The sequence below is a fragment of the Medicago sativa genome, chromosome 2 (genome assembly GCF_051527215.1).
Source record: "Medicago sativa cultivar Bolivia chromosome 2, Bolivia_mono, whole genome shotgun sequence".
Classification (NCBI taxonomy): Eukaryota; Viridiplantae; Streptophyta; class Magnoliopsida; order Fabales; family Fabaceae; genus Medicago; species Medicago sativa.
Window position 1 is genome coordinate 70350978 of NC_140750.1, and position 25852 is coordinate 70376829.

The 25852-nt window shown below is 30.7% G+C and overlaps 1 protein-coding gene and 1 long non-coding RNA gene across 2 annotated transcripts; one reads left to right on the top strand and one right to left on the bottom strand.

Annotated features, from left to right (window-relative positions):
* The first annotated feature begins 229 nt into the window (after positions 1 to 229).
* LOC146950238 (uncharacterized) lies at positions 230 to 2574 on the top strand. Its single transcript, XR_015025466.1, has 3 exons — positions 230 to 846; positions 1263 to 1482; positions 2178 to 2574. It is a non-coding gene; the product is annotated as an uncharacterized LOC146950238 (long non-coding RNA).
* A 4441-nt stretch (positions 2575 to 7015) lies between these two features.
* LOC146950239 (uncharacterized) lies at positions 7016 to 14791 on the bottom strand. Its single transcript, XM_085746167.1, has 9 exons — positions 13528 to 14791; positions 13331 to 13369; positions 13103 to 13216; positions 12651 to 12701; positions 12179 to 12223; positions 10263 to 10319; positions 9389 to 9454; positions 8698 to 8751; positions 7016 to 7707 (listed from the first exon to the last, which is right to left on the bottom strand). Exons 1-9 carry the CDS (start codon positions 13543 to 13545, stop codon positions 7243 to 7245), a joined length of 909 nt encoding a protein of 302 aa, XP_085602293.1. The 5' UTR covers positions 13546 to 14791; the 3' UTR covers positions 7016 to 7242.
* Between the last annotated feature and the right edge of the window lie 11061 nt (positions 14792 to 25852).

A 25852-nucleotide genomic window follows, 5' to 3' on the forward strand; every position in this document is an offset into this window, starting at 1 on the left:
AATAAATGAAGAAAATAATCCAATTATTTGGATTGCTTGTTTTGTAGAATTATCCATTGAATTTGTCTTTCATTTGATTGACTTCAAAAACAATGCTATCTTTTTGGTTTGGTTGTTGTGTATACGAGCTAAATTTGAGGTATTACATATGATGTTTATTGACTTCAAAAACAATGTTATCTTCTTGGTTTGGTTGTTGTGTATATGAGCTAAATTTGAGGTATTACATATCCCTTACTCCTTAATGTTATTAGGTTAGCAATCACTAAACCCTAAAATTTCCCTCTAAAACTGGTTCATTAATTGTTGTTAGTGTTAACCCTAAAAAATTCTTTCAATATTCCACCAAATGAATTTCAAGAATCAGAGTATTATATAACGTGCCATTTTGATAAATTGCTGATACAATGAATCGCATTTATTTGCACCTATTGCTATGCCGTATGGAAAACAGAAATCTCTCCACTCAGCCTCTCTTTTCGGTTTCCAACACATGTAGAATGGTTTTCCCATACACCTTATTCACGTTTAACTTTTCTGTTTCACACCTAATGCATAATCACTTTTCTTCTTTTTTATTTTCTCTCCATCGCTCTCCTCTCTCTCTCAGTCTATATTAGCCATCGCTCTTCTCCTTTCTCAGCCGCTGCTTTGCTCTTCTTCCTCCTCATAGCCTCCACTTCCGGCAACCTTATGTAAACCACCACAAGGATAATAAGTTGAGAGTGAAAACATCCAAATGAGAAACCACATCAAATCCAGATCTCGAAATCATCTGCATCTCAATTAGTTGGTTTTAACCCATGAAAACACGTTGATATTGTTGACCTTCTTTAATTTCTCAAGGTACTCAATCAATTTTTTTTTGTTTGGTTTTATTGTATAAACAGTGGTGTTGTTGATAATGAAAACTGATAAAAATAATGGTGGAGTTTTGTTTAATCAAAAGAAATGGTGTGTTTTTTTTATGGTTAAACTAGATTTTTGTGTTCTTTCTGATGTCTCTTTTCCTCCAAATATTTGATTGTATCCATTTCATTGAACCATTGTTGTTGATTGTAAGTTTATGTCAAATAAGATATTCTGAGTTGGAGATCCGAATTTTTAAATATGTGTTGTGTTTTTATCTCATTGATTATTTGCAACCAAAGTTTGCAATTTCCATGGAATTAAGAGGTTTTTGTTAGTAATTTTTGTCCATTCATTGTGTATATATTTTAAGTAATTGGTGTTTATTTTATTGTTTTTTTTTTGGTTTACAGTAACGTCATCTTAAAAAAGCTCAAATGGAGCATGAAATCTACTTGCCGTGAAGAAATGATGTGATGCTCTACTTTTCTTTGGGTTCAAATATGCTAGAAATAGTTACATGTCATTTCACCTATTTGATCAAATGCCTCATTGAAATAATACATTAATGAGCCTCTTGATTCATCTATGCCTCAAGATGCAGTTTGGTGACGATTTGGTTCCTCCGTTGAGGTAATTGCTAGAAGTGCTTATCAATATCATATGATATCAGATCATTTATTGTGAAATTGAGAGCAACTAAATAGTTTGTTTTTCTTTGATTTTGACTTTGTTTGGTATAATTCATTAAATATCAGTATGATTTCAAGTTTTTGTTGATTTCTTATTTTATTAACCCTATTTTGAAAATAAATATTTTGGAGTGAATGCGAAATCTGATTTTTTTTAGCTTGACTATTGTATGTGTTTTTGTAATTGGTTAATCAAATACTTTAGGAAGGGCATCATATGACTGATGGTTTACGAACGTTTGATTTTTATTTTTTTTATATCTTTGAGAAAATACCTTTGATGTTTGAAATAAACATGTCTATCATTCAGCTGTAACTTCATGTAATTGGTTATGGCATATTCTGAAAGGAAGAAATGCATTAGTTTTGGAGTTGTACTTCTGTTTGATTGACGAGTATTTTGTGCATGCAACAAATAAAAGATGACAAACAAAAGAAAGAATGGTGGTTATGTTTTGTACAAAAGAGGAATAGGGTAGGCCACTGGTTGTGCTGCCGGAGTCAAGATTCCATATGGAGGAATTGTATGTTATCGTACAAGATAATGTTGCCCAATCTTATACTTCGAAGATTTATTTTTATGAATTGGCTCATTCAACTACTTTTGACATAATTTTATGATGAACTGAAACTTAGGTCCTGTTGTGGTGCAAGTCACTATTTTTTTGGTACAAAAGAATGATGCAAGCTACTCTATTTAGTGCGGGAGAAATAGCCACTGCTGGGCTGCTGTTGTTGATTGCTGCAGGATTCCTTGCTTTTTTTATAACGCATCAGAAGGTCCGGCAAGCCTCCACCGGGTTTCCACGCTGCCATGCTTCTTTGTCGCGCTGCTAGCTAGGTTTAGGGCTGGATAGCAGGCTGCTGCTGTGTTGTTTTTCTGCTGTCTGTGTTTTGTGGTGCGCGCTGTTCGGTTGGGAGGTTTGGCTGCTATTTTTAGGCGGGTTTCTGTTTGTTGGGAGTGCCTTTCTGTTGTCTGTTTTTCTGCTGTTTTGAAGTACTCTTTCACATGAAAGTGTCACGGCTTATAATTTAGTGAATTTATTTACTATTACTGTTTTTTCTTTTCTAATTTTCAGCATTCATTCAAGGTATTTTGTTGGCCATAAAATTGGTATAGTCCTTCAAAAATTTAAGGTCGATCAGTCAATGTGGTTAGGTGGTATCTTCAATTTGTGCTGCTACAAAGCTGATTTTTAATGTAGTTTTAAACGAAGTAGAAGAATATAAGAATAAGTACACTTAGTTTATATATTTTAATCATATGCGCCCATTGTTCAGCATTCTAACTATAAAGCAACGCTTAAGCGAGTCAAAGGAATGAGTGTTGTTTTGTTTTATAAATGATGTATTATAGTGTTGGTTGATATATCGTGGTTTTGATGTAATATGATTCTAAGTATGAGACTTAGCCTAACTCTGTGTGTCAATAAAGAATTATGTACTTGCATATGAATTTTTTTTCCATAAAGAATTATGCATTTGCATATGAATTTTTTTTTTTGCCATAAAGTAATATGTTGCATTAAGAGAAGAAAACGTAACAAATATAAGTTACATTATTTTTACAGAGATGATAAGTTACTTTCTTTAGTAAAAAAAATGATAATTAACTTGAGAGATGTGGTACTTTTGATTTTTTTTTTATAGTTTGTATAACTGTCGTTGAAGGCATAGTTCGCTAACTGTTATTGGCTTTGTTTTCTTTTATTTTTGAAGGCGTAGTTCTTAAAACTTAATTGGCTTTGTTTTCTTTGACTATTAGAGATTATTTGGTGAAGGTAATAATATTCTTTTCGTGAAGTTATCATTTCATTTTTTTTTTAAGGATCATTTCATATTTATCATTTGGCTTTTCTATTAATTTGCAAAAAAAAATAATATGCAAACAAATGAATAAAATGTTTGAAATAGATAATATTGATCAATATCTTAAGGTTTAATGATAGCAATACACATTACACATTACTTTTTTGTTTTGTTTTTGAATTGAATTCATAACTATAATATTATTCATGTTAATTATTATTTTACTGTTTCATATTTATTATAACAGTAATTTTCTGGTTGCAGATGATCATTCATTCTCCACTATTTTTGCCATTATGCCACACAAGTTTTGGTTGAATTAATTTCGCTTTTTAAATATATATTCAGGACACTAATTTTTAATTAATTACACCTTATTAGCAAACCTCTAAAACCACTCCCACTTCTTATCCCAACTTTTCCACTTCCCATAAACCTTATTTTCCTCTTACACTTATCATTTTTTGTTCTTAAATATTGGTTCAAACAATTATTATAAGTTGAAATTACATAATTAAATAGTTATTTCAGCTCATAAGACCCGTGCGGCGCACGGGTCATCAATCTAGTGATATTTATAAATGGGGTCATGTCAACTTGTGTCCTTAGGGCACAAGTTAAGGAACTTAAAATTAAAATTAAAAATAAATTTTATATTGAAAGTATAACTTTTACAACTTTTAAGGTATTGAATGCACAAGTTCAAAAAAAACTTTCTACATTTGACTTCTTAACTTATGCCCCAGGGGCACAAGTTAACATTTCTCTTATAAATGACATTGTTTTAGTACATGTGTTTTATCCCATACAAACAAATTCTTCAATGTTGATATGATTCCCATGCGAACAAATTCTTCAATGTTGATATGATTTTAAGTTAATATTCTACATATGAGTAATGCTAGCAAAACTCTCTTTTGAACACTCTTTCTAACACTCACTCTCTTATTGGTTTAAATCATTGTGAGTCTACATTTTGAAAATTGAACCCACAAAAAATGGTAGGACATACAATGATTTCATCTAATAAAAGATTAAGTGTTAGAGAGGGTGTTGAAAAGTGAGTGTTGTTAGCATTCCTCTTCTACATATAGGCTAAAAACTAGCAATTTCCTCTCTTTCGCCAATGAGGATTTCTCAACCAGCAGAGTTCATATGTCTTAATAAAAAGTCGGTCAAATCCGACCATTTAAGTTATATGATTATAACAAATTTATTTTTAAATTTATTTTTGTTACAAGTTGATCTTTCAAGTTATAAATATATACACCATTATCTTATCCAATCTTGATTTAAAACAAAATTGATCGACTACTTGATTTATAATACTACCTCTGTCTCTATATATAAGACCCTTTTGCCAAAATCATGGGAATTAAGAAAATGGATATTTGTATTAAAGTTGTTTGTAATTATTATTGTTTTTACAATTTTATCCTTTTAAGAGAGGGTTAGTTTATGTTTTCAACATGATATTTATTGTTGATTGAAGAAAAAGATGTATAATAAATAGGGGCATGTATGTAAAAATAATACTAATTAATATAGTTGGAAATAGCAAAGGGGTCTTATAAAAAGGGACAAAAATAATTCTCAAAAGGGTCTTATAATTAGGGACGGATGTAGTATTTTTTTTTTTTTTGGAGAGAACTTGATTTATTATATTCTTGATGAAATATTTATCTGTAAATTTAGGCTTGAATTCAAAAACAAAAAGAGGAAAATGTGTGTAAGTAATTATATTTGATGTCATAAACACTTTTAGATTTCTCACCTCAATGTTAAATAATCCATAAACACTTTTTAACGAAGTTGATTGAAAAAATGGGAGACAATATAAATATTTTATGACTTAAAGGACTAGATCAATTTGTAACCAAAAAAAAAACTTAAAAACCAATTGGTAACAATTAAAAAACTTAAAAACTAATTTGTTGTAATAAACATCTAACTTAAAGGATCTCGAAAAGTATTTGACTAAAAAAAATTAATTAAAAATGTTTCATTTTTTTTAGGGATAAAAAAAAATTTCATTTATCTAACAATTAATGTTTTTTTGTTGTAATTAGACAATTTCAAACATTGGATTAGATAATAAGATATTTCATTCGGCTTAATTAGAAGGAGCACATCGGTTTGTCACTTACTTCTTTCAATGTGGCAATGCTTGGTAAATAGGGTTGAAAATTTCTAAAGGATCACTCTAGTCTTGTGACTCGGTTGTTTAAAGCTCGTTATTTTTCTAACAGTGATTTTATAGGGTCAAAGATTGAAAATAATCTGAGCTATGAGTGGTGAAGCATATTTAGTGTAACGATGGTTGTAATAAAAGGAGCAAGATGGCGAATAGGAACCGGTTAGAAGATCCCGTTATTTGGTGCACCGTGGTTAAACGACGGACTGCTTTTGACAGCTGACGATCCTATTTATGCGCCCCTAGCTCATGTGGGAAGGACATTATTTGATCCAAGTACGATCCAGCTAATATTGAATACACCACTACTAGAAGATAAGTTGATTTGGAAAGGTGAAAAGAATGGTAATTATTTAGTGTGTAGCATTTATAGAATGTGTGTTAGTGAAATTGTTGATGATTCTCATCTATATGTTCTGGGTCATTGGAAATTGGTTTGTTGACTCAAAGTTCCACCCATAAAAACAAGACCATTGCAAAAGTTTAGACGTGCGAAGCTAAAGTGAGTGATTTGAGATCCAAAGGCAACAACATAGAATGAGAGGTTGGACAAGAGAACGTGAAAGCTGGAACGCAAGGTTGGAGATGAGAGCTATAGGCTTCACAAATAAGGCAAAACGGGAATAGGTTTTTATAATCTTATCGGATTGTAACCCGATAAACTTATACGGTAGAAATAACAAAGGGTGAGCAGATAAGATCAGTAATATTATTATTAAATTTATCATATAGTATTGGTGCATCAAATAATATATTATAGTAGGACATGATCAGTTTAACATATATTTTGTTCTTAAAGTGACCATCAAACGGACACTTATAATTATTATTTTATAAAATGACATCATTATAAAAAAATCACCTTATTAGATTTTCTAAAATATTTCAACTACGACGAGAAATGATTGATTTATTACAAACTTTTAAATATATGATTAAAAAGTATGTTGTATAAAACTACTCACGTCGTTGTTCTGTACAAAACAATAACCACGAAGTTGCAATTACCCCGCTAAAATTACACTAAAACACGGATGGCAGTAGAATCATGCCATGGAGCCATTTGACTAAGAGACAATATTTTAATAGAATTAGAAAGAATGAATAAAAAGCAAGACCATGCGAAAAATGGCCAAGCTAAGCAAAAGTTAGAAAATATGAGTGGGTTAAGCCAGAGTTAGCAAATATAATAATGTACAGTATCATTATTATAGTAAGAAAATTATTTCCTTGAATCAATTTGCTAGCTTAGGTTTATTATTTCCCTCTGCGTGATTGCAAAATTAGTCTTAAAACCACGACCATAGTAGCAAACGGGTTTTGCAGAATATCACTAATTCATTGATACCACAAAACCCACATGGCTTCATAAAAAATAAGACCTCTTTCAAGGAGAAGACCATTTAGACAACAACAACCAAGTCTTATCCCATTAAGTGGTTGAAGACAATTTAAACCCACAAAAATAAAATTGAGTAAGTCATGAAATTGGTTAGTAGTCAATCTAATAAGAAGTATAATTTGTTATGATACACATCAAGGCTGAGATAGCACAATATCAAATACTATGACATCTAGGTTCATCAACCTAACAAAATCATACAATTCTTAGTGTTTGTGACAACAATAAAATGTATATCATAGAATGGAAACAGCTCTGCCTTTGCTGCCTAGCCTGCAACTGCTGTCAAATGGCAACTAGCGAGGCAAGTACCTACGAAAGCACCACACAACACGGCAAAAAACCAAAACAAAAAAAATGGTGCACAAAACAACCCAAAAACCATTAACTTCATGATTGGCAGAGCCAATCACAACTCGGTAAGTGGTTGTTTTGTAAACCCACACATATAAACCCCAGCACAATTCCACCGTGTAGATAACAGCCAAAATAACTCTTTCACGCAAGGGCCAAACAGATGCAATTGCCACATAGTAGAAAAACAAGAATCCAAAAAGCCAGGAAATTGAGGGGATAATAGATGAAAGAGCTTTCCCCAATGGAAGAATGTTGCCCTTACCATAATGCCCGGATTTACCTTGAGAACTTATGAAATAGAACATAAGACCACCCATGAGAAGGAGTGTAATGAATCTGACAGTGGGAGGCATTTGCTCGCGTCCAAACCGAGCAAACGACAAATCAGGCACAAGAGATGAACCCTACAAAATTTTACCAATAAATAATGTAACAAAATCAAATATTAAAAGTATATACTCCCACGGTAACATATTATAAGCAGCCCCAAGAGAGGATTCAAGAGTTGCAGGCCCAGGAGAAAACAAAGCATGGCATATGTTTTAAATATGTAATGTAATGTAAAGATATGACTTGATGACAATTAAGACAAAAACAAGATAACACAAAACATATCATCTGAACTGAAAATGAGTGTGGCAGGCAGTGCCAGAATAAAAAATTACATCATTTCATTGTTGTGTATATCTCACTTTATCTCTTTCTAATAGTTTGATATTATCTAACATTTCATGTAATTAACATCAAACATATGATTTATGTACACAAGAAAAATAGACACATTACTTGGAATTTCACAAAACTAACACTCAACATCATCTGTTTCATTCACAAGAAGACATGGTCAACCCCCACAAGTTTTGAAATTTCAGGTTTTCAAGATACAAAATCATTTTCTTCTTTCCCTTTTTACTTGGACATTTCCAGTTGATTTATTTATAATTTTAAATGCACATTCTTAATCTTTCACCCAATTTAAAAACATATATGCAGCATAGAAGCTTCGCATTCCCTTTCATTTAAGAACCGACAAGGTTGTTTCCCTTTTTACTTGGACATTTCCAGTTGATTTATTTATAATTTTAAATGAACGTTCTTAATCTTTCACCTAATTTAGCATAATCTAACTTCTACCTAAAAACATATATGCAGCATAGAAGCTTTGCATTCCCTTTCATTTAAGAACCGACAAGGTTGTTATTGTTGAGACAAGGACCTGAACCCCAAATAAATCATTTTATTTTTCTGTTGTCCCCCCATCCCACCCCATTAGTATTTATGAAGTATTGACATGTTAAAAAAGATTCTTTGAATCGCTTGTCTATAGATTGCTAACAACACAGGAACTAAACACAAAGATGACATAACCAGATTGAAATATTTGAGAGAATAACCTGAGAAACTGGAACAACAGAAAGGCCACGAGGAATGCCAGATTGTTCGCTCTCCTGCAAAGCACAAGTCAACAGTGTCGGCAAAGTCAACAGTGTAAAGAATATAATCAGTTGGAGATAGAGGGATAAAAATATATATAGAAGGATTCAAGTTATGTCAGCAAAGTTAACTGTGTAAGTACTTAGTTTGATTGGCTATATACCATGGTATCCAAGACACTTTAGTTAAATGGACAACACTCAGATCCTTATTGCTTCCATTCAGAAAAATATCTTGTATTTCAACGAGTAATAGCAACATGTATTTTGTTCGATATTGAAGATAATTTTGACAGAAAAAGGGAAGGGGGAGAAAGAGTAGTTTCCCCCTCCCACTTTGCATGGAGGTTTTTTTTCCGCTTCATAAGACCAAAAACCTCCATCAAATATGGAGGAATAAAAATATATATCAAGTGATAACTTTGGAGGGTTTTAGATACCCTCAGATCAAAGAAAATATTACTCATAGGTAAAGAGTGTTTGTAGCAACACAAATGGCCAAATTTTTCCTATAACAAAGAGTGTTTTTACTTACAAATGTTATTTAAATGTCATTATTTACAACATAGAAAGTGAAAATTTTAGTACCAATTTGAACTCAAATGTTATTAACATCAATATTTAGTTAAAAAGGTTATGTATGAGGAGGTACCCCAAAAGGTGTTTCATGTGCTGGCCCAAGATGAGTTTGTTGTCTCTGCACAAGAGTAGTAGAACCCTAGAAATCAAAGAATGGCAATTATTAAACAATCATATGTTGAACATATATATTTGCATATTAAAGGATTGACCATTGTTTCAGCATTATCAGTTTACGGAAGAATCACAAAAGACCAAGTCAACCCACAAGTTTTGAAATTTCAGGTTTTTATTATTACAATTACACGCTTCTAAGATACAAAAACATTTTCTTCTTTCCCTCTTTCCTTGGACATTTCCTTTTGATTTATTTCCAACTTCAAATTTTAATCTTAAATGCATGTTCTTAATCTTTCACCCAATTTAGTATGATCTAGCTTCTACCTAAAAACAGATATGCATCATAGAACCAAAAATATCAGTCGTATTTTCTGTGCTTCTAAGATACAAAGATCACTTTCATCTTTTCCTATTTCCTTTGATTTATATATAATTTTAAATGCATGTATGCTTGGTCTTAACATTTCAACCAATTTAGCATAATCTAGCTTCTACCTAAAAACAGATATGCAACATTGAACCAAATAAAATCAGTCATTTTTTTGTGCTTCTAGGATACAAGATCACTTTCATCTTTTCCTTTTCTTTAGACATTGCCTTTTGATTTATTTATAATTTCAAATGCATGTATGCTTGTTCTAAATCTTTCACCCAATTTTGCATAATCTAGCATCTGCTTAAAGCGCTCTGCATTCCATATCGTAAAAGAACCGACAAGGTTCGACATGTTTTAAAACATTCCTTGAATCCCTTTTCTTTATATTGCATACAGCAAAGGAACTAAAACACAGATGACATATCCAGACTGAAATATCTGAGAGAAGAACCTGGGAAAATGAAACAGTGGAAAGGCTGCCAGAAGGAATCCCAGATTGTTCCCACTCCTGCAAAGCACAAGCATTGAGAAAAACAAAAGAAATTAACAGCATATAAAATCTGATTAGCAAGATTTCTCGGTGGAAATTACCGCCCGCAGATGCTGCATAATAGAAGGAGGAAATAAGGTGTTCAGACATTAAAGCAAGTCGAGTGACCGGAAGTCCGGAACTCATGAACTGATGCAACAAATAATGCTTTTAAAGGATGCTTAAAAAATATTGAACAAATACTTCAAAAGGATGTTTAAAAAATGTGTTGTCGGCTCAAACAAATTTTTTAGTCGTTCCAACTATATCTAAGCAAAGAGAAAGGAAATAAGATAAGGACGGAGCAAGTAAGTGAAATGTGGCAAAACCATTGAAAGAAAACAACCGTTAGCAGGACAATCAGTGCATCAGCCGAAAATTAACATGCAGCCACATTTTTAATAGCATCAAAAAATATATTAGAATTTAGAGCCAAATATGTGCTAGAATTAGTATCTCTCAAGGACAGAATTAAAGCAGAAGAAATAAAGGCACTTAAAAATAGCAACAACCATAAATGCCTTAGTACTATTAAAAGATGAATAAGACCCGCATGAAGAAACAAATGCTAAGTTATGAACAGAGTGCTAAAAAAGTGAAAGCTTCATAGGTTCTTAACAAGGTTTTAAATTGTTGCCGCGGTTGTCTCTTAAACCTTGCTATGCAGAGAATCGCGGTCAAATGGGAAGTTGCGACCTCAATAACGGTCATGCTGTGGTCACAGAGACATCACAAACCTTGATGTTGTATCAGTTCATGAGTTCCCAGCCCTTAATCTAACACCTTGGTTCTTAATACCCCAATCACAGGTCTTTTGATCACAACATTTTGTGGAGCAGTAGATTTTAAGCACCTTTTCGTGTCTACAAAACTACCCTTTCTAATTATTGATTATTCCTTTGTCAAAAAAAAAAAATTATTGATTATTCCTTGTGCAGCTTAACTGCCTAGTAACCTGTGACAACAAAACCAAATCTTCAAAAAAAAATATCATTTAGATCCAAGTCCTTAATAGGGTATGTCGATGATTGCTGGTTTCTTACATTAACTTCAATCTCTCTATCTTTCTCAATAAAAGTGCAAATTAATAGACTCGAAGCTGGATATTATATTTCAAGAAACTAGAGATGGAAGATGCAAAATGCATGACCAAATGCTCCTAAGAAAAATTCGACAAGATGAAACCTCAAAGTGATATGCATTCCCCTTGATGTGAAATATTCCTATTTTATCAAATAATATTTCTTTTACTACAAATCTACTAATTTTCCCTCCCCATACAGTCATTATATCCCTACAGTGCCCGTGCTTACTGTATGATGCAGAACTTCTAGAATATTATAGCATAATTATGTTACCCTCTAGAATATTCCAAGTCTGTTATTGTTCTCTTAGATGAATGTCAAATAGTTCGGGAATTGTAAGATTATGTTTTAGTCTGATTAATGGATTTCTAGACAAGCTGAGACTGATGTATAAATACTGTAGTAGAGTCTACATTTACAATTTACAAAGTTAGAAATCAATTTCCGAAAAGCATTAGATTTTCACTTTCAATTTCTCTCATTTTCAACCAAATCTCAGTTTCTATCACGGTATCCGGAGTTTGATAAAGATCACAGGCATGGTTTCAAATTTTCATGGTATGTGGATGATTCCATTCTGGTTTTGTACATTAACTTCAATCTCTTTATCTTCCTCAATAAAAGTGCAAATTAATATACTCAAAGCTGGATATTATATTTCAAGAAACTAGAAATGAAAGATGTAAAATGCATGAAAAAATACTCCTATTAACATTAGTATTTAGTTAAAAAAGGTTAGATACGAGGTATTACCCCAAAAGGTGCATCATATGCTAGCCCAAGACTGGTTTGTTGTCCCTGCACAAGAATGGCCACATTATTATTATATTAAAAACCATTATTTACAACATAGAAAGTGGAAATTTAAGTACCAATTCAAACTCAAGTTATAAACATTAGTATTTAGTTGAAAAGGTTAATACGAGGAGATTTAAGCTGAGTAAGTTAAACTTGATTTTAAAATGAAGTTTAAATTGATTGATGCTATTAGTGCTTATTTAGGACTTTTCTATGTTATTATTACAATAAAAATAGACTTTTCTACAACTTGGAGTTACGCACAAACATGTTACTGTTATGTTGTTATCTAATTTAATAGTTTTTTTAATCACAAATTTAATAAAATAGAAAGAGATAATTTTAGTAGCAAGTCAAACTCAAATAAGCTGTTAACATATATATAGTTAAAAAGAGTAATAGGTTTATCCATGAAAGAATATAGTACCAAAAGATGAGCATCAGCCCCAACAATGGCACGCCCAAGAGAGTCTGAACCCTACAAAATACAAAGCATGTAAAATGATGTAAATACATGGCTCGATGACAATTCAGACAAAAACAATGTATTTCAAAAGCAGAAACTGCCTTGTGAAATGATATTAAATCGTTAACAGTGCAGCAATGCTAGAATAAAAGATAAGTGTATATCTCACTTTCATTCTTCCTAATAGTTGGGTTTTTTTCCACCATTTGACTTGATTAAAATCAAAGATGCAATTTATGTACACAAAAAAAATACACACATTATACAACACGTTGCAAAACATTCCATGAATCCCTTATGATTAGATTGCCTACAAGTCTACAACACAGGAACTAAAACACAAACGACATCTAGACTGAAATATCATTGAAGAGGCCAAAAGATAACATAGAAAGAAGTGAAGAAGGACACACCCTGTTGCTCAGAAGCGGAACCTCGTCCTCGTCGATCTGAGCCTCAACCTCATCGGCCGGAACCTCGGCACCAGCAGGATGTTTTGCTTTTTTACTAACAGCCCCATTGTGATTCTGAAATGGTAATAGAAAAATTAAAAAATAAAATGCAGAGAAATGCAAAAAATCATATTCAAAGATAGTTTCACATAATCAATCAAAATTCCAAAGTATCACTGAATAATCAACCTCATCACCAACAGCTTCTTCAGCGATCCGATTGAGATCCTGAAATAGTAATAGAAAAATTCAAAAAAGATGTAGAAAGACAAGTTCAAAGATAGTTGCATTCTCCAATTACCTCAATGAGATCCTGAAATAGTAATAGAAAAATTCAAAAAAGATGTAGAAAGACAAGTTCAAAGATAGTTGCACTCTCCAATTACCTCAAAATCTCTCTTCATCTTTCGCTAGTAGGAACTAGGGTTTAAACTACTTCATTCAATGCTTCCTTATAACGCATGGGTAGCATATATATACTGTGCAAACAAAGCCCGGCTTCTTTCTTTTTTTTTTATTCTAGGTGAGTAGAAAGTAAAAAAAGGGGGTGTATGTAACACTCCCCTTTTTTATACTAAACATCAAAAAAGAAGCCAAGAGAGATGAGGAATGCATGTATTTTTGAAATTGGATGCTGAATATATATATATATATAAGAAAAAGAAGAAAAAAAAACATGTAGAAAATGGGGGAAACTAAAGACTAGAGAGATTAAGAGAATGTAGTAAAAATGATTGTTGGGATTTTCAACTACAGAAAAATGAAGGACGGTGTTACCGATTTCGATGTGCATGGAGGGCTTCATGAATCCAATTTAAAGTCCGAAGTCATGAACCCGGTGTCCTATGAAGCACGGACACGATGCAGACACCGCCATGCAGACACGGATAATAATTTGAGAAAATGATATAATTTACAGTAATCATAGGTGTCGTGTCGATGTCGTTATCGGATACGACACGGGAGACGCCTAATCCGAGAAGTCGGTGTCGTTATCGGATACGATACGACACGGGACAGGCCTAATCCGAGAAGTGTATGTGGGAGACCGGTTGTTTAGTGGGTGGATTTGTTACCGAACCCTCTATGCAAAGAGGACTTAATGAACCCAATTCGGAGTCCTACATCGGAAGTCATGTATAATGAGGATTTATACATGATTGAACGATCCCCTTTGAAATATAGTTCTGAGGTGGAGTTAGGTTCAATCCGTATCATACCCATTTTCATTTTCGCTAATATAAACTAAATAACATCTACAAAGAGTATCCTATTAAAAAAAATAACTACAACAAATATAAAACATAAATCGAAAATATTTTCTTCACGAAAACATAAGGACACACATGAATTGTATTGTACTACACTACTCTAGTGGGCCCATTTTCACTTCGCAGTTCCGCTCTTCCACCCATGTTTTCCACTACTCTGCTGCATACAACTAACTCTCAAATCGTTCGTGATATGCTGTCGTGAAAAATAAAAGTATTCACGATCAATAGAATAGATCCCTAAAAACTAATAACAACCCAAACAAATGAAACACTAGAAAACAAAAATCGAAACGAATGAAGAGAGATATTGATATCGATATCATGGTTTAGAGAGAGAGAAAGATAGTCTGTGTGTATGAAATAAACACCAAGATCTGTTTTTGTGCCGTACAGAAGCAGAACCTAAATCAAAACTACCACTTGTATATTGGGCTCGGGTCAACACAATTATTGGGCCATACTTGTAAATAATAAGTTACTTTTTTTTAACAAAATAAAGTAATAAATTATCGTTCCGACTTTAATTCAATTGATAAGATAATGCATTCCAATATGTGAAATAACACTCCATTTTCTAACTATTCCAATTGTCTCGATTTTTTTCTTAACCAATCATTTTATTTCATTGAACATAATTTATTTTGATCATATTGATCATTCTCTTTTATCTTATTTATAAAAGGTCTTAAGTTGTCTTAAACAACTTTTTGGAGCCAAAAATTGAGGTTAATTATGTCATTTTAATATTGAAATCTCATTATTATTGTTATTTAATTATTTAATATTTAATATATATTTAAGTAATTGAATTGAACAAACTTTTGCTAAATTTAATATTGACATCTCATTATTATTATCATTTATTTAATATATATTTAAGCAATTGAACAAACTTTTGCTAAATTTGTGCAATAAACTATTAAATACTTTTTTTTTTCTTCCATAATCTTAGTTTGTTTTTTTTTTCATAATCTTATTTTGTTTTTTGTTTGATGGACATCATAGTTTGTTTTCTATTTTCTCTATTTTTTTGATAGTGCTATTTTCTCTATTTATTTGGCAATATAAACACCGACCCCCATATGTTTTTTTGTTTTTGTTAACTATGTTTTTCTAAACAAACTTTTGCTAAAAAAGATTTAAGCAATTGAACAAACTTTTGCTAAACTTTTGCTAAATTTGTGCCATAAACTACTAAATACGTTTTTTTTTTCTTCCATAATCTTAGTTTGTTTTTTTTTCTTTTTTTTTCTTTCATAATTTTATTTTGTTTTTCTTTCACATTACTATTTAATAATATATATTTAAGCAATTGAACAAACATTTGTTAAATTTGTGCCATAAACTACTAAATACGTTTTTTTTCTTCCATAATCTTAGTTTGTTTTTTTTGGTTTTTTTCTTTCATAATCTTATTTTGTTTTTTGTTTGATGGACATCATAGTTTGTTTTCTATTTTCTCTATTTTTTTGGTAGTGCTATTTTCTCTATTTATTTGGCAATATAAACACCGACCCCCATATGTTTTTTTTGTTTTTGTTAACTATGTTTTTCTAAACAAACTTTTGCTAAATTTGTGCCATAAACTACTAAATACGTTTTTTTTTTCTTCCATAATCTTAGTTTGTTTTTTTTTCTTTTTTTTTCTTTCATAATTTTATTTTGTTTTTCTTTCACATTACTATTTAATAATATATATTTAAGCAATTGAACAAACATTTGTTAAATTTGTGCCATAAACTACTAAATACGTTTTTTTTTCTTCCATAATCTTAGTTTGTTTTTTTGGTTTTTTTCTTTCGTAATCTTATTTTGTTTTTGTTTGATGGACATCATAGTTTGTTTTCTATTTTCTCTATTTTTTTGGTAGTGCTATTTTCTCTATCTATTTGGCAATATAAACACCGATCCCCATATGTTTTTTTGTTTTTGTTAACTATGTTTTTCTAAACAAACTTTTGCTAAAAAAAATTTAAGCAATTGAACAAACTTTTGCTAAATTTGTGCCATAAACTACTAAATACGTTTTTTTTCCTTCCATACTCTTAGTTTGTTTTTTTTTTCTTTCATAATTTTATTTTGTTTTTCTTTCACATTACTATTTAATAATATATATTTAAGCAATTGAACAAACTTTTGTTTAATTTGTGCCATAAACTACTAAATACGTTTTTTCTTCCATAATCTTAGTTTGTTTTTTTTTGTTTTTTTTTTCTTTCATAATCTTATTTGTTTTTTGTTTGATGACAAAGAGCAGATCGATGTAATTAAAGAAGCAGCTCAGTGGGGCACAGGTAGTTTTCTAAGGATCTTATTTACAACTTTATTGCTGTCAAATGAAATTCCAAGTCCAGATTATGTTTGGATAAATACCTGAAAGTATTTAAGTGATGACATTTTATATAGGCAACGAAGACACCTGAAAATTCCAGGTATATTCAATTCTCATTATTTCTTTTGCTTCATTGTTTATAATATTGAATTTTACTATTATCGTATTTAACTTATGTTTTTACTCTATATAACAGATTTGGTTTTGACTGAAGATGAATTGAAAAATTTAACTTTGGTGGAGATAGAAAAATTGTTGCGGAGAAGGAACAAGAGTCTAATTTTTTTTGAAACCATGCCTCAAGTGAACATGCCTTTGAATCCTGAATCTTACAATCAACTTATTTCTAACGAGCTTAACTATAATCATCGTGATCTAATTCTGGAGCACAAAAAATTAACTTCCAGAATGACTGAATAACAAAGGAGCATATACGACACAATCATGAGTTCTGTGGATGCGAACATCGGTGGTTTTTTTCTTCATTGATGGGTATGGCGGAACCGGTAAAACCTTCATTTGGAGAGCGATATCTGCAGCAATTAGATCCAGAGGAGAAATTGTTTTGACGATAGCATCAAATGGGATAGCAACATTACTTATTCCAGGTGGCAGGACATCACATTACTTATTCGAGAATTCGACTTGCCCTATCAAGCCAGAGGATCCTTTAGCGCAACTAATCGTTGAGTCAAATCTTATTTATAAAAGGTCTTAAGTTGTCTTAAACAACTTTTTGGAGCCAAAAATTGAGGTTAATTATGTCATTTTAATATTGAAATCTCATTATTATTGTTATTTAATTATTTAATATTTAATATATATTTAAGTAATTGAATTGAACAAACTTTTGCTAAATTTAATATTGACATCTCATTATTATTATCATTTATTTAATATATATTTAAGCAATTGAACAAACTTTTGCTAAATTTGTGCAATAAACTATTAAATACGTTTTTTTTTCTTCCATAATCTTAGTTTTTTTTTTTTTTTCATAATCTTATTTTGTTTTTTGTTTGATGGACATCATAGTTTGTTTTCTATTTTCTCTATTTTTTTGATAGTGCTATTTTCTCTATTTATTTGGCAATATAAACACCGACCCCCATATGTTTTTTTGTTTTTGTTAACTATGTTTTTCTAAACAAACTTTTGCTAAAAAAGATTTAAGCAATTGAACAAACTTTTGCTAAACTTTTGCTAAATTTGTGCCATAAACTACTAAATACGTTTTTTTTTTCTTCCATAATCTTAGTTTGTTTTTTTTTCTTTTTTTTTCTTTCATAATTTTATTTTGTTTTTCTTTCACATTACTATTTAATAATATATATTTAAGCAATTGAACAAACATTTGTTAAATTTGTGCCATAAACTACTAAATACGTTTTTTTTCTTCCATAATCTTAGTTTGTTTTTTTTGGTTTTTTTCTTTCATAATCTTATTTTGTTTTTTGTTTGATGGACATCATAGTTTGTTTTCTATTTTCTCTATTTTTTTGGTAGTGCTATTTTCTCTATTTATTTGGCAATATAAACACCGACCCCCATATGTTTTTTTTGTTTTTGTTAACTATGTTTTTCTAAACAAACTTTTGCTAAATTTGTGCCATAAACTACTAAATACGTTTTTTTTTTCTTCCATAATCTTAGTTTGTTTTTTTTTCTTTTTTTTTCTTTCATAATTTTATTTTGTTTTTCTTTCACATTACTATTTAATAATATATATTTAAGCAATTGAACAAACATTTGTTAAATTTGTGCCATAAACTACTAAATACGTTTTTTTTTCTTCCATAATCTTAGTTTGTTTTTTTTGGTTTTTTTCTTTCGTAATCTTATTTTGTTTTTGTTTGATGGACATCATAGTTTGTTTTCTATTTTCTCTATTTTTTTGGTAGTGCTATTTTCTCTATCTATTTGGCAATATAAACACCGATCCCCATATGTTTTTTTGTTTTTGTTAACTATGTTTTTCTAAACAAACTTTTGCTAAAAAAAATTTAAGCAATTGAACAAACTTTTGCTAAATTTGTGCCATAAACTACTAAATACGTTTTTTTTCCTTCCATACTCTTAGTTTGTTTTTTTTTTCTTTCATAATTTTATTTTGTTTTTCTTTCACATTACTATTTAATAATATATATTTAAGCAATTGAACAAACATTTGTTAAATTTGTGCCATAAACTACTAAATACGTTTTTTTTTCTTCCATAATCTTAGTTTGTTTTTTTTGGTTTTTTTCTTTCGTAATCTTATTTTGTTTTTGTTTGATGGACATCATAGTTTGTTTTCTATTTTCTCTATTTTTTTGGTAGTGCTATTTTCTCTATCTATTTGGCAATATAAACACCGATCCCCATATGTTTTTTTGTTTTTGTTAACTATGTTTTTCTAAACAAACTTTTGCTAAAAAAAATTTAAGCAATTGAACAAACTTTTGCTAAATTTGTGCCATAAACTACTAAATACGTTTTTTTTCCTTCCATACTCTTAGTTTGTTTTTTTTTTCTTTCATAATTTTATTTTGTTTTTCTTTCACATTACTATTTAATAATATATATTTAAGCAATTGAACAAACTTTTGTTTAATTTGTGCCATAAACTACTAAATACGTTTTTTCTTCCATAATCTTAGTTTGTTTTTTTTTGTTTTTTTTTTCTTTCATAATCTTATTTGTTTTTTGTTTGATGACAAAGAGCAGATCGATGTAATTAAAGAAGCAGCTCAGTGGGGCACAGGTAGTTTTCTAAGGATCTTATTTACAACTTTATTGCTGTCAAATGAAATTCCAAGTCCAGATTATGTTTGGATAAATACCTGAAAGTATTTAAGTGATGACATTTTATATAGGCAACGAAGACACCTGAAAATTCCAGGTATATTCAATTCTCATTATTTCTTTTGCTTCATTGTTTATAATATTGAATTTTACTATTATCATATTTAACTTATGTTTTTACTCTATATAACAGATTTGGTTTTGACTGAAGATGAATTGAAAAATTTAACTTTGGTGGAGATAGAAAAATTGTTGCGGAGAAGGAACAAGAGTCTAATTTTTTTTGAAACCATGCCTCAAGTGAACATGCCTTTGAATCCTGAATCTTACAATCAACTTATTTCTAACGAGCTTAACTATAATCATCGTGATCTAATTCTGGAGCACAAAAAATTAACTTCCAGAATGACTGAATAACAAAGGAGCATATACGACACAATCATGAGTTCTGTGGATGCGAACATCGGTGGTTTTTTTCTTCATTGATGGGTATGGCGGAACCGGTAAAACCTTCATTTGGAGAGCGATATCTGCAGCAATTAGATCCAGAGGAGAAATTGTTTTGACGATAGCATCAAATGGGATAGCAACATTACTTATTCCAGGTGGCAGGACATCACATTACTTATTCGAGAATTCGACTTGCCCTATCAAGCCAGAGGATCCTTTAGCGCAACTAATCGTTGAGTCAAAACTTATTATTTGGGATGAAGCTCTGATGCTTCATAGGCATTGCTTTGAAGCAGTTGATAAGACTTTTAGGGATATACTTCGTGACTCTAATCCTGGAAGTGCGGATATTCCTTTTGGAGGAAAAGTGGTTGTCTTGGGTGGTGATTTCAGGCAAATTCTTCCGGTCATTCCAAGAGCACCAAGACATGATGTTGTTGATGCTAGCATTAATTCATCGCGTGTAACACCCTCCTTTTTATTTAATTATTTTTATTAAATTAGAGTCTATTTATGTGATTTATTTATTTATATGAGGTGTTAGTATTTTATTATGTGGCATTATTCTATTATTTATTAGAATATGATAATTATTAGAGTAAGTAGATTTGGAGGTAATTTTGAGATTAGATGTCTTTTTATGATTTAGTAGATTTATTTTGATGAGTTGGTATTTACTAGAATAATATATATTTGTTATTTGTTAGAGATATATTTGTTAGTTTGTGTAGAAATATATATATTATTTGGTGTGGAAATATATTTGTTATTTTGTGTAGAAATATATATGTTATTTGGTGTAGAAATATATTTGTTATTTTGTGTGAAAATATATATGTTATTTAATGTAGAAATATATTTGTTATTTGTTAGAAATATATTTGTTATTGGTGTATTATTATTATTAAGTGGGGGAGAGATATATTTAATTTAGAAATAAATAAGATTATGAGGAATTGAGTAGTTTTGAGGTGTAAGAGAAATAAGAAGGGGGTTAGAATAGAAAGAAGAATAAGTTGTTGGGACTAAATAGATTTGGGAAGAATATTTTAGTATTATAAATAGAGAAGCTTAGGTTGGAAAGAGTTTACCTTAAACCGCTTTTTGGAAAAGAGGAGAACAAGAAAGAAGAGAAGAGAAGAGAAAAGTCAAGAGAAGAGGAGAAACCTTAGGAAAAGAACGTTGCTGCTGATTCAGAAATTAATCTAAGGTGAGGGTGAGACTATCTTGCATTAATATTAAGTTGTTAAATCATTAGATTACATCTAACAAGTTGGGGAGAGTTTGTGAGAATTTGAGAATTAGGGTTTTGAGAGAGTTTTGATGATTAGATGATGAAAACTTGTTGAATTGATGTAGAAGTTGTGTACAAACCTTAGATAATCCATAGGATGATTATTGGAAGTAGTTTTGAGGTTAGAACCATGAGATTAGGTGAAACTTGGAGAAAATCTGCATTCTGCTCGAATTTTGATATTAAAACTTGTATTGATCAGTGCGGAATTGGTCTTAGGTGTAAACACGAAAGTTGTAGGTATGGATGTTAGCTTTCTAATGCCATTGGTCTCACGTCAATAGGATTTATAGAACTTGAGTTATGGTTAAATTACTGCACGTAGGTCACAGTGAATTTTAATGGACTTTCAGCACAACTTTTCCGAATTTAAAATGAAAACTGGTATTGATCGGTACATAATTGGTCTTAGGCGTAAACATGAAAGTTTTAGATAATTTTGTTAGCTTTCTAGTGGCTTTGGTTTGACGTGAAAATGATGTTTGGTCTGTGAGTTATGATGAAAATACTACAGGGACGTCTTAGCAAAATTATACGGTGACAACATTCTCTGTTTCATGTTTTTGCATTTTGTTCATATGTTTCTGTTTTGAATTGATCTTTGTTGTAAACATGAAAGTTGTTGATATTTGTGATATATTTCTAGTAGCTTTGGTTTGACATGAAAATATGTTGTGGATAATTTATTATATTTTTACAAAGATACATAGTGAATTATTGATGATGTTTAAATATGATGTTATATGAAGTTGTTTATGATTAGTGAATATGATGTTTTAAGATGTTGTTTATTATCATTTGATATTGTTATATTATGATATGACATGAATTATTTATGTGATCCATATGTTGTCAAGATGCTAAGATGTTAAGATGTTAAGACGTTAAGATGATATGAAGTTGTTAAGTCGTCGAGTCGTTATGAAGTCGTCAAGTTGTTAAGATGTCATAGATGTTCATGAAGTTTCTAAGACGTAAGATGTTGAGTCAATGCATACTCATTTATAGATGAGGGCTCATGCCCTGGAGCTTTTGCTCAACCACGACGATGGAGCTTTTGCTCAACCACGACGATGGAGCTTTTGCTCAACCACGACGATGAGGGCTTATGCCCTAGGAGTATATTTATGCTCACAAGCGACGAGGGCTTATGCCCTAGATTGGTACCACATGCATTTGCATTTTCATGATGACTCAAGATGATTTAAGATGATAAGAGTTGCATAGTCGAGTTGAGTCGCATTGTCAAGTCAAGAGTCGAGTCGATCATGAAGTTGTTTATGACTATGATTATGAAGTCGATTATGAGTTTGATTAAGAAGCTGTTATGATGATTATAAGATGCTAAATGATTATTGTTTTTGATGTTCATGATTGTTTTGATGATGATGTTTGTTTATGAGTTGATGATTATGATTTGATGATTATGGTTATGATTAGTACTTGATGTTATATGATGATGTTTATGTCTATGATTAAGATGCTATGATTAAAAGGATATATGATAATGCTTATGACCAATATTTGTAGATATGTGATGATATTTATATGATGATATGATACGAAGTATATGACTAATATAGGAAGAATAGTGACACTAGTTAAGGAAGTTTTAAGTTGTTAGATATGATTAATGAATTATAAGATGTTTAAGTTGTTGAATGTACTTTATATGATTTATATGCTTAATATTATTGTTTGAAAAATCTCACCCCTCTGCTTGGAAATGTTGCTCTTCTTATGGGTAACTTGCAGGTAACCAGGATTAGTTGTGGTCGTGAGTGGACTCCTCACAAGTGTGTCTTAGGTGCTCTGATACGTAACGGGATGGGATTATGTCTTCTATTTCTATTCCTTACGTATTACTTATGGATTTTTATGAATAAATGTTGAACAAGACTTATGAGATTTTTATGTTGAGGCCTGCGTGCCAAAGATTATTTTTATTGTTGAACTAATTTCCGCTGCGAAGTTTTGAATTACTTATGTTAAATGATTTTGAAGAATAAATTGTTATTTATTCAGTTTATGAGTTTTTAAGAAGTGTAGCATTCCGTTTAAAGTTGAAAAACTCTGATTTATTTAAGAAATTTTTACGTTGGGAAAACGGGGTGTTACAATTGGTATCAGAGCAGGTCGGTCCGTCCGGCCAAGTAGACGAGTCGTTGAGTCGTGTCGTCATGTTTTCTAGTTAGTAGTTATGTTTTTATGTGATCATGTTTAACGCTAACTTGATGTAGTTTTTGTGTTTTGTTTGAAGAAGTAATGACTAAATTTATTTTCTATTGTGCTTGAATTTCGAGGACGAAATTCTTTTAAGTTGGGGAGAGTTGTAACACCCTCCTTTTTATTTAATTATTTTTATTAAATTAGAGTCTATTTATGTGATTTATTTATTTATATGAGGTGTTAGTATTTTATTATGTGGCATTATTCTATTATTTATTAGAATATGATAATTATTAGAGTAAGTAGATTTGGAGGTAATTTTGAGATTAGATGTCTTTTTATGATTTAGTAGATTTATTTTGATGAGTTGGTATTTACTAGAATAATATATATTTGTTATTTGTTAGAGATATATTTGTTATTTTGTGTAGAAATATATATATTATTTGGTGTGGAAATATATTTGTTATTTTGTGTAGAAATATATATGTTATTTGGTGTAGAAATATATTTGTTATTTTGTGTGAAAATATATATGTTATTTAATGTAGAAATATATTTGTTATTTGTTAGAAATATATTTGTTATTGGTGTATTATTATTATTAAGTGGGGGAGAGATATATTTAATTTAGAAATAAATAAGATTATGAGGAATTGAGTAGTTTTGAGGTGTAAGAGAAATAAGAAGGGGGTTAGAATAGAAAGAAGAATAAGTTGTTGGGACTAAATAGATTTGGGAAGAATATTTTAGTATTATAAATAGAGAAGCTTAGGTTGGAAAGAGTTTACCTTAAACCGCTTTTTGGAAAAGAGGAGAACAAGAAAGAAGAGAAGAGAAGAGAAAAGTCAAGAGAAGAGGAGAAACCTTAGGAAAAGAACGTTGCTGCTGATTCAGAAATTAATCTAAGGTGAGGGTGAGACTATCTTGCATTAATATTAAGTTGTTAAATCATTAGATTACATCTAACAAGTTGGGGAGAGTTTGTGAGAATTTGAGAATTAGGGTTTTGAGAGAGTTTTGATGATTAGATGATGAAAACTTGTTGAATTGATGTAGAAATTGTGTACAAACCTTAGATAATCCATAGGATGATTATTGGAAGTAGTTTTGAGGTTAGAACCATGAGATTAGGTGAAACTTGGAGAAAATCTGCATTCTGCTCGAATTTTGATATTAAAACTTGTATTGATCAGTGCGGAATTGGTCTTAGGTGTAAACACGAAAGTTGTAGGTATGGATGTTAGCTTTCTAATGCCATTGGTCTCACGTCAATAGGATTTATAGAACTTGAGTTATGGTTAAATTACTGCACGTAGGTCACAGTGAATTTTAATGGACTTTCAGCACAACTTTTCCGAATTTAAAATGAAAACTGGTATTGATCGGTACATAATTGGTCTTAGGCGTAAACATGAAAGTTTTAGATAATTTTGTTAGCTTTCTAGTGGCTTTGGTTTGACGTGAAAATGATGTTTGGTCTGTGAGTTATGATGAAAATACTACAGGGACGTCTTAGCAAAATTATACGGTGACAACATTCTCTGTTTCATGTTTTTGCATTTTGTTCATATGTTTCTGTTTTGAATTGATCTTTGTTGTAAACATGAAAGTTGTTGATATTTGTGATATATTTCTAGTAGCTTTGGTTTGACATGAAAATATGTTGTGGATAATTTATTATATTTTTACAAAGATACATAGTGAATTATTGATGATGTTTAAATATGATGTTATATGAAGTTGTTTATGATTAGTGAATATGATGTTTTAAGATGTTGTTTATTATCATTTGATATTGTTATATTATGATATGACATGAATTATTTATGTGATCCATATGTTGTCAAGATGCTAAGATGTTAAGATGTTAAGACGTTAAGATGATATGAAGTTGTTAAGTCGTCGAGTCGTTATGAAGTCGTCAAGTTGTTAAGATGTCATAGATGTTCATGAAGTTTCTAAGACGTAAGATGTTGAGTCAATGCATACTCATTTATAGATGAGGGCTCATGCCCTGGAGCTTTTGCTCAACCACGACGATGAGGGCTTATGCCCTAGGAGTATATTTATGCTCACAAGCGACGAGGGCTTATGCCCTAGATTGGTACCACATGCATTTGCATTTTCATGATGACTCAAGATGATTTAAGATGATAAGAGTTGCATAGTCGAGTTGAGTCGCATTGTCAAGTCAAGAGTCGAGTCGATCATGAAGTTGTTTATGACTATGATTATGAAGTCGATTATGAGTTTGATTAAGAAGCTGTTATGATGATTATAAGATGCTAAATGATTATTGTTTTTGATGTTCATGATTGTTTTGATGATGATGTTTGTTTATGAGTTGATGATTATGATTTGATGATTATGGTTATGATTAGTACTTGATGTTATATGATGATGTT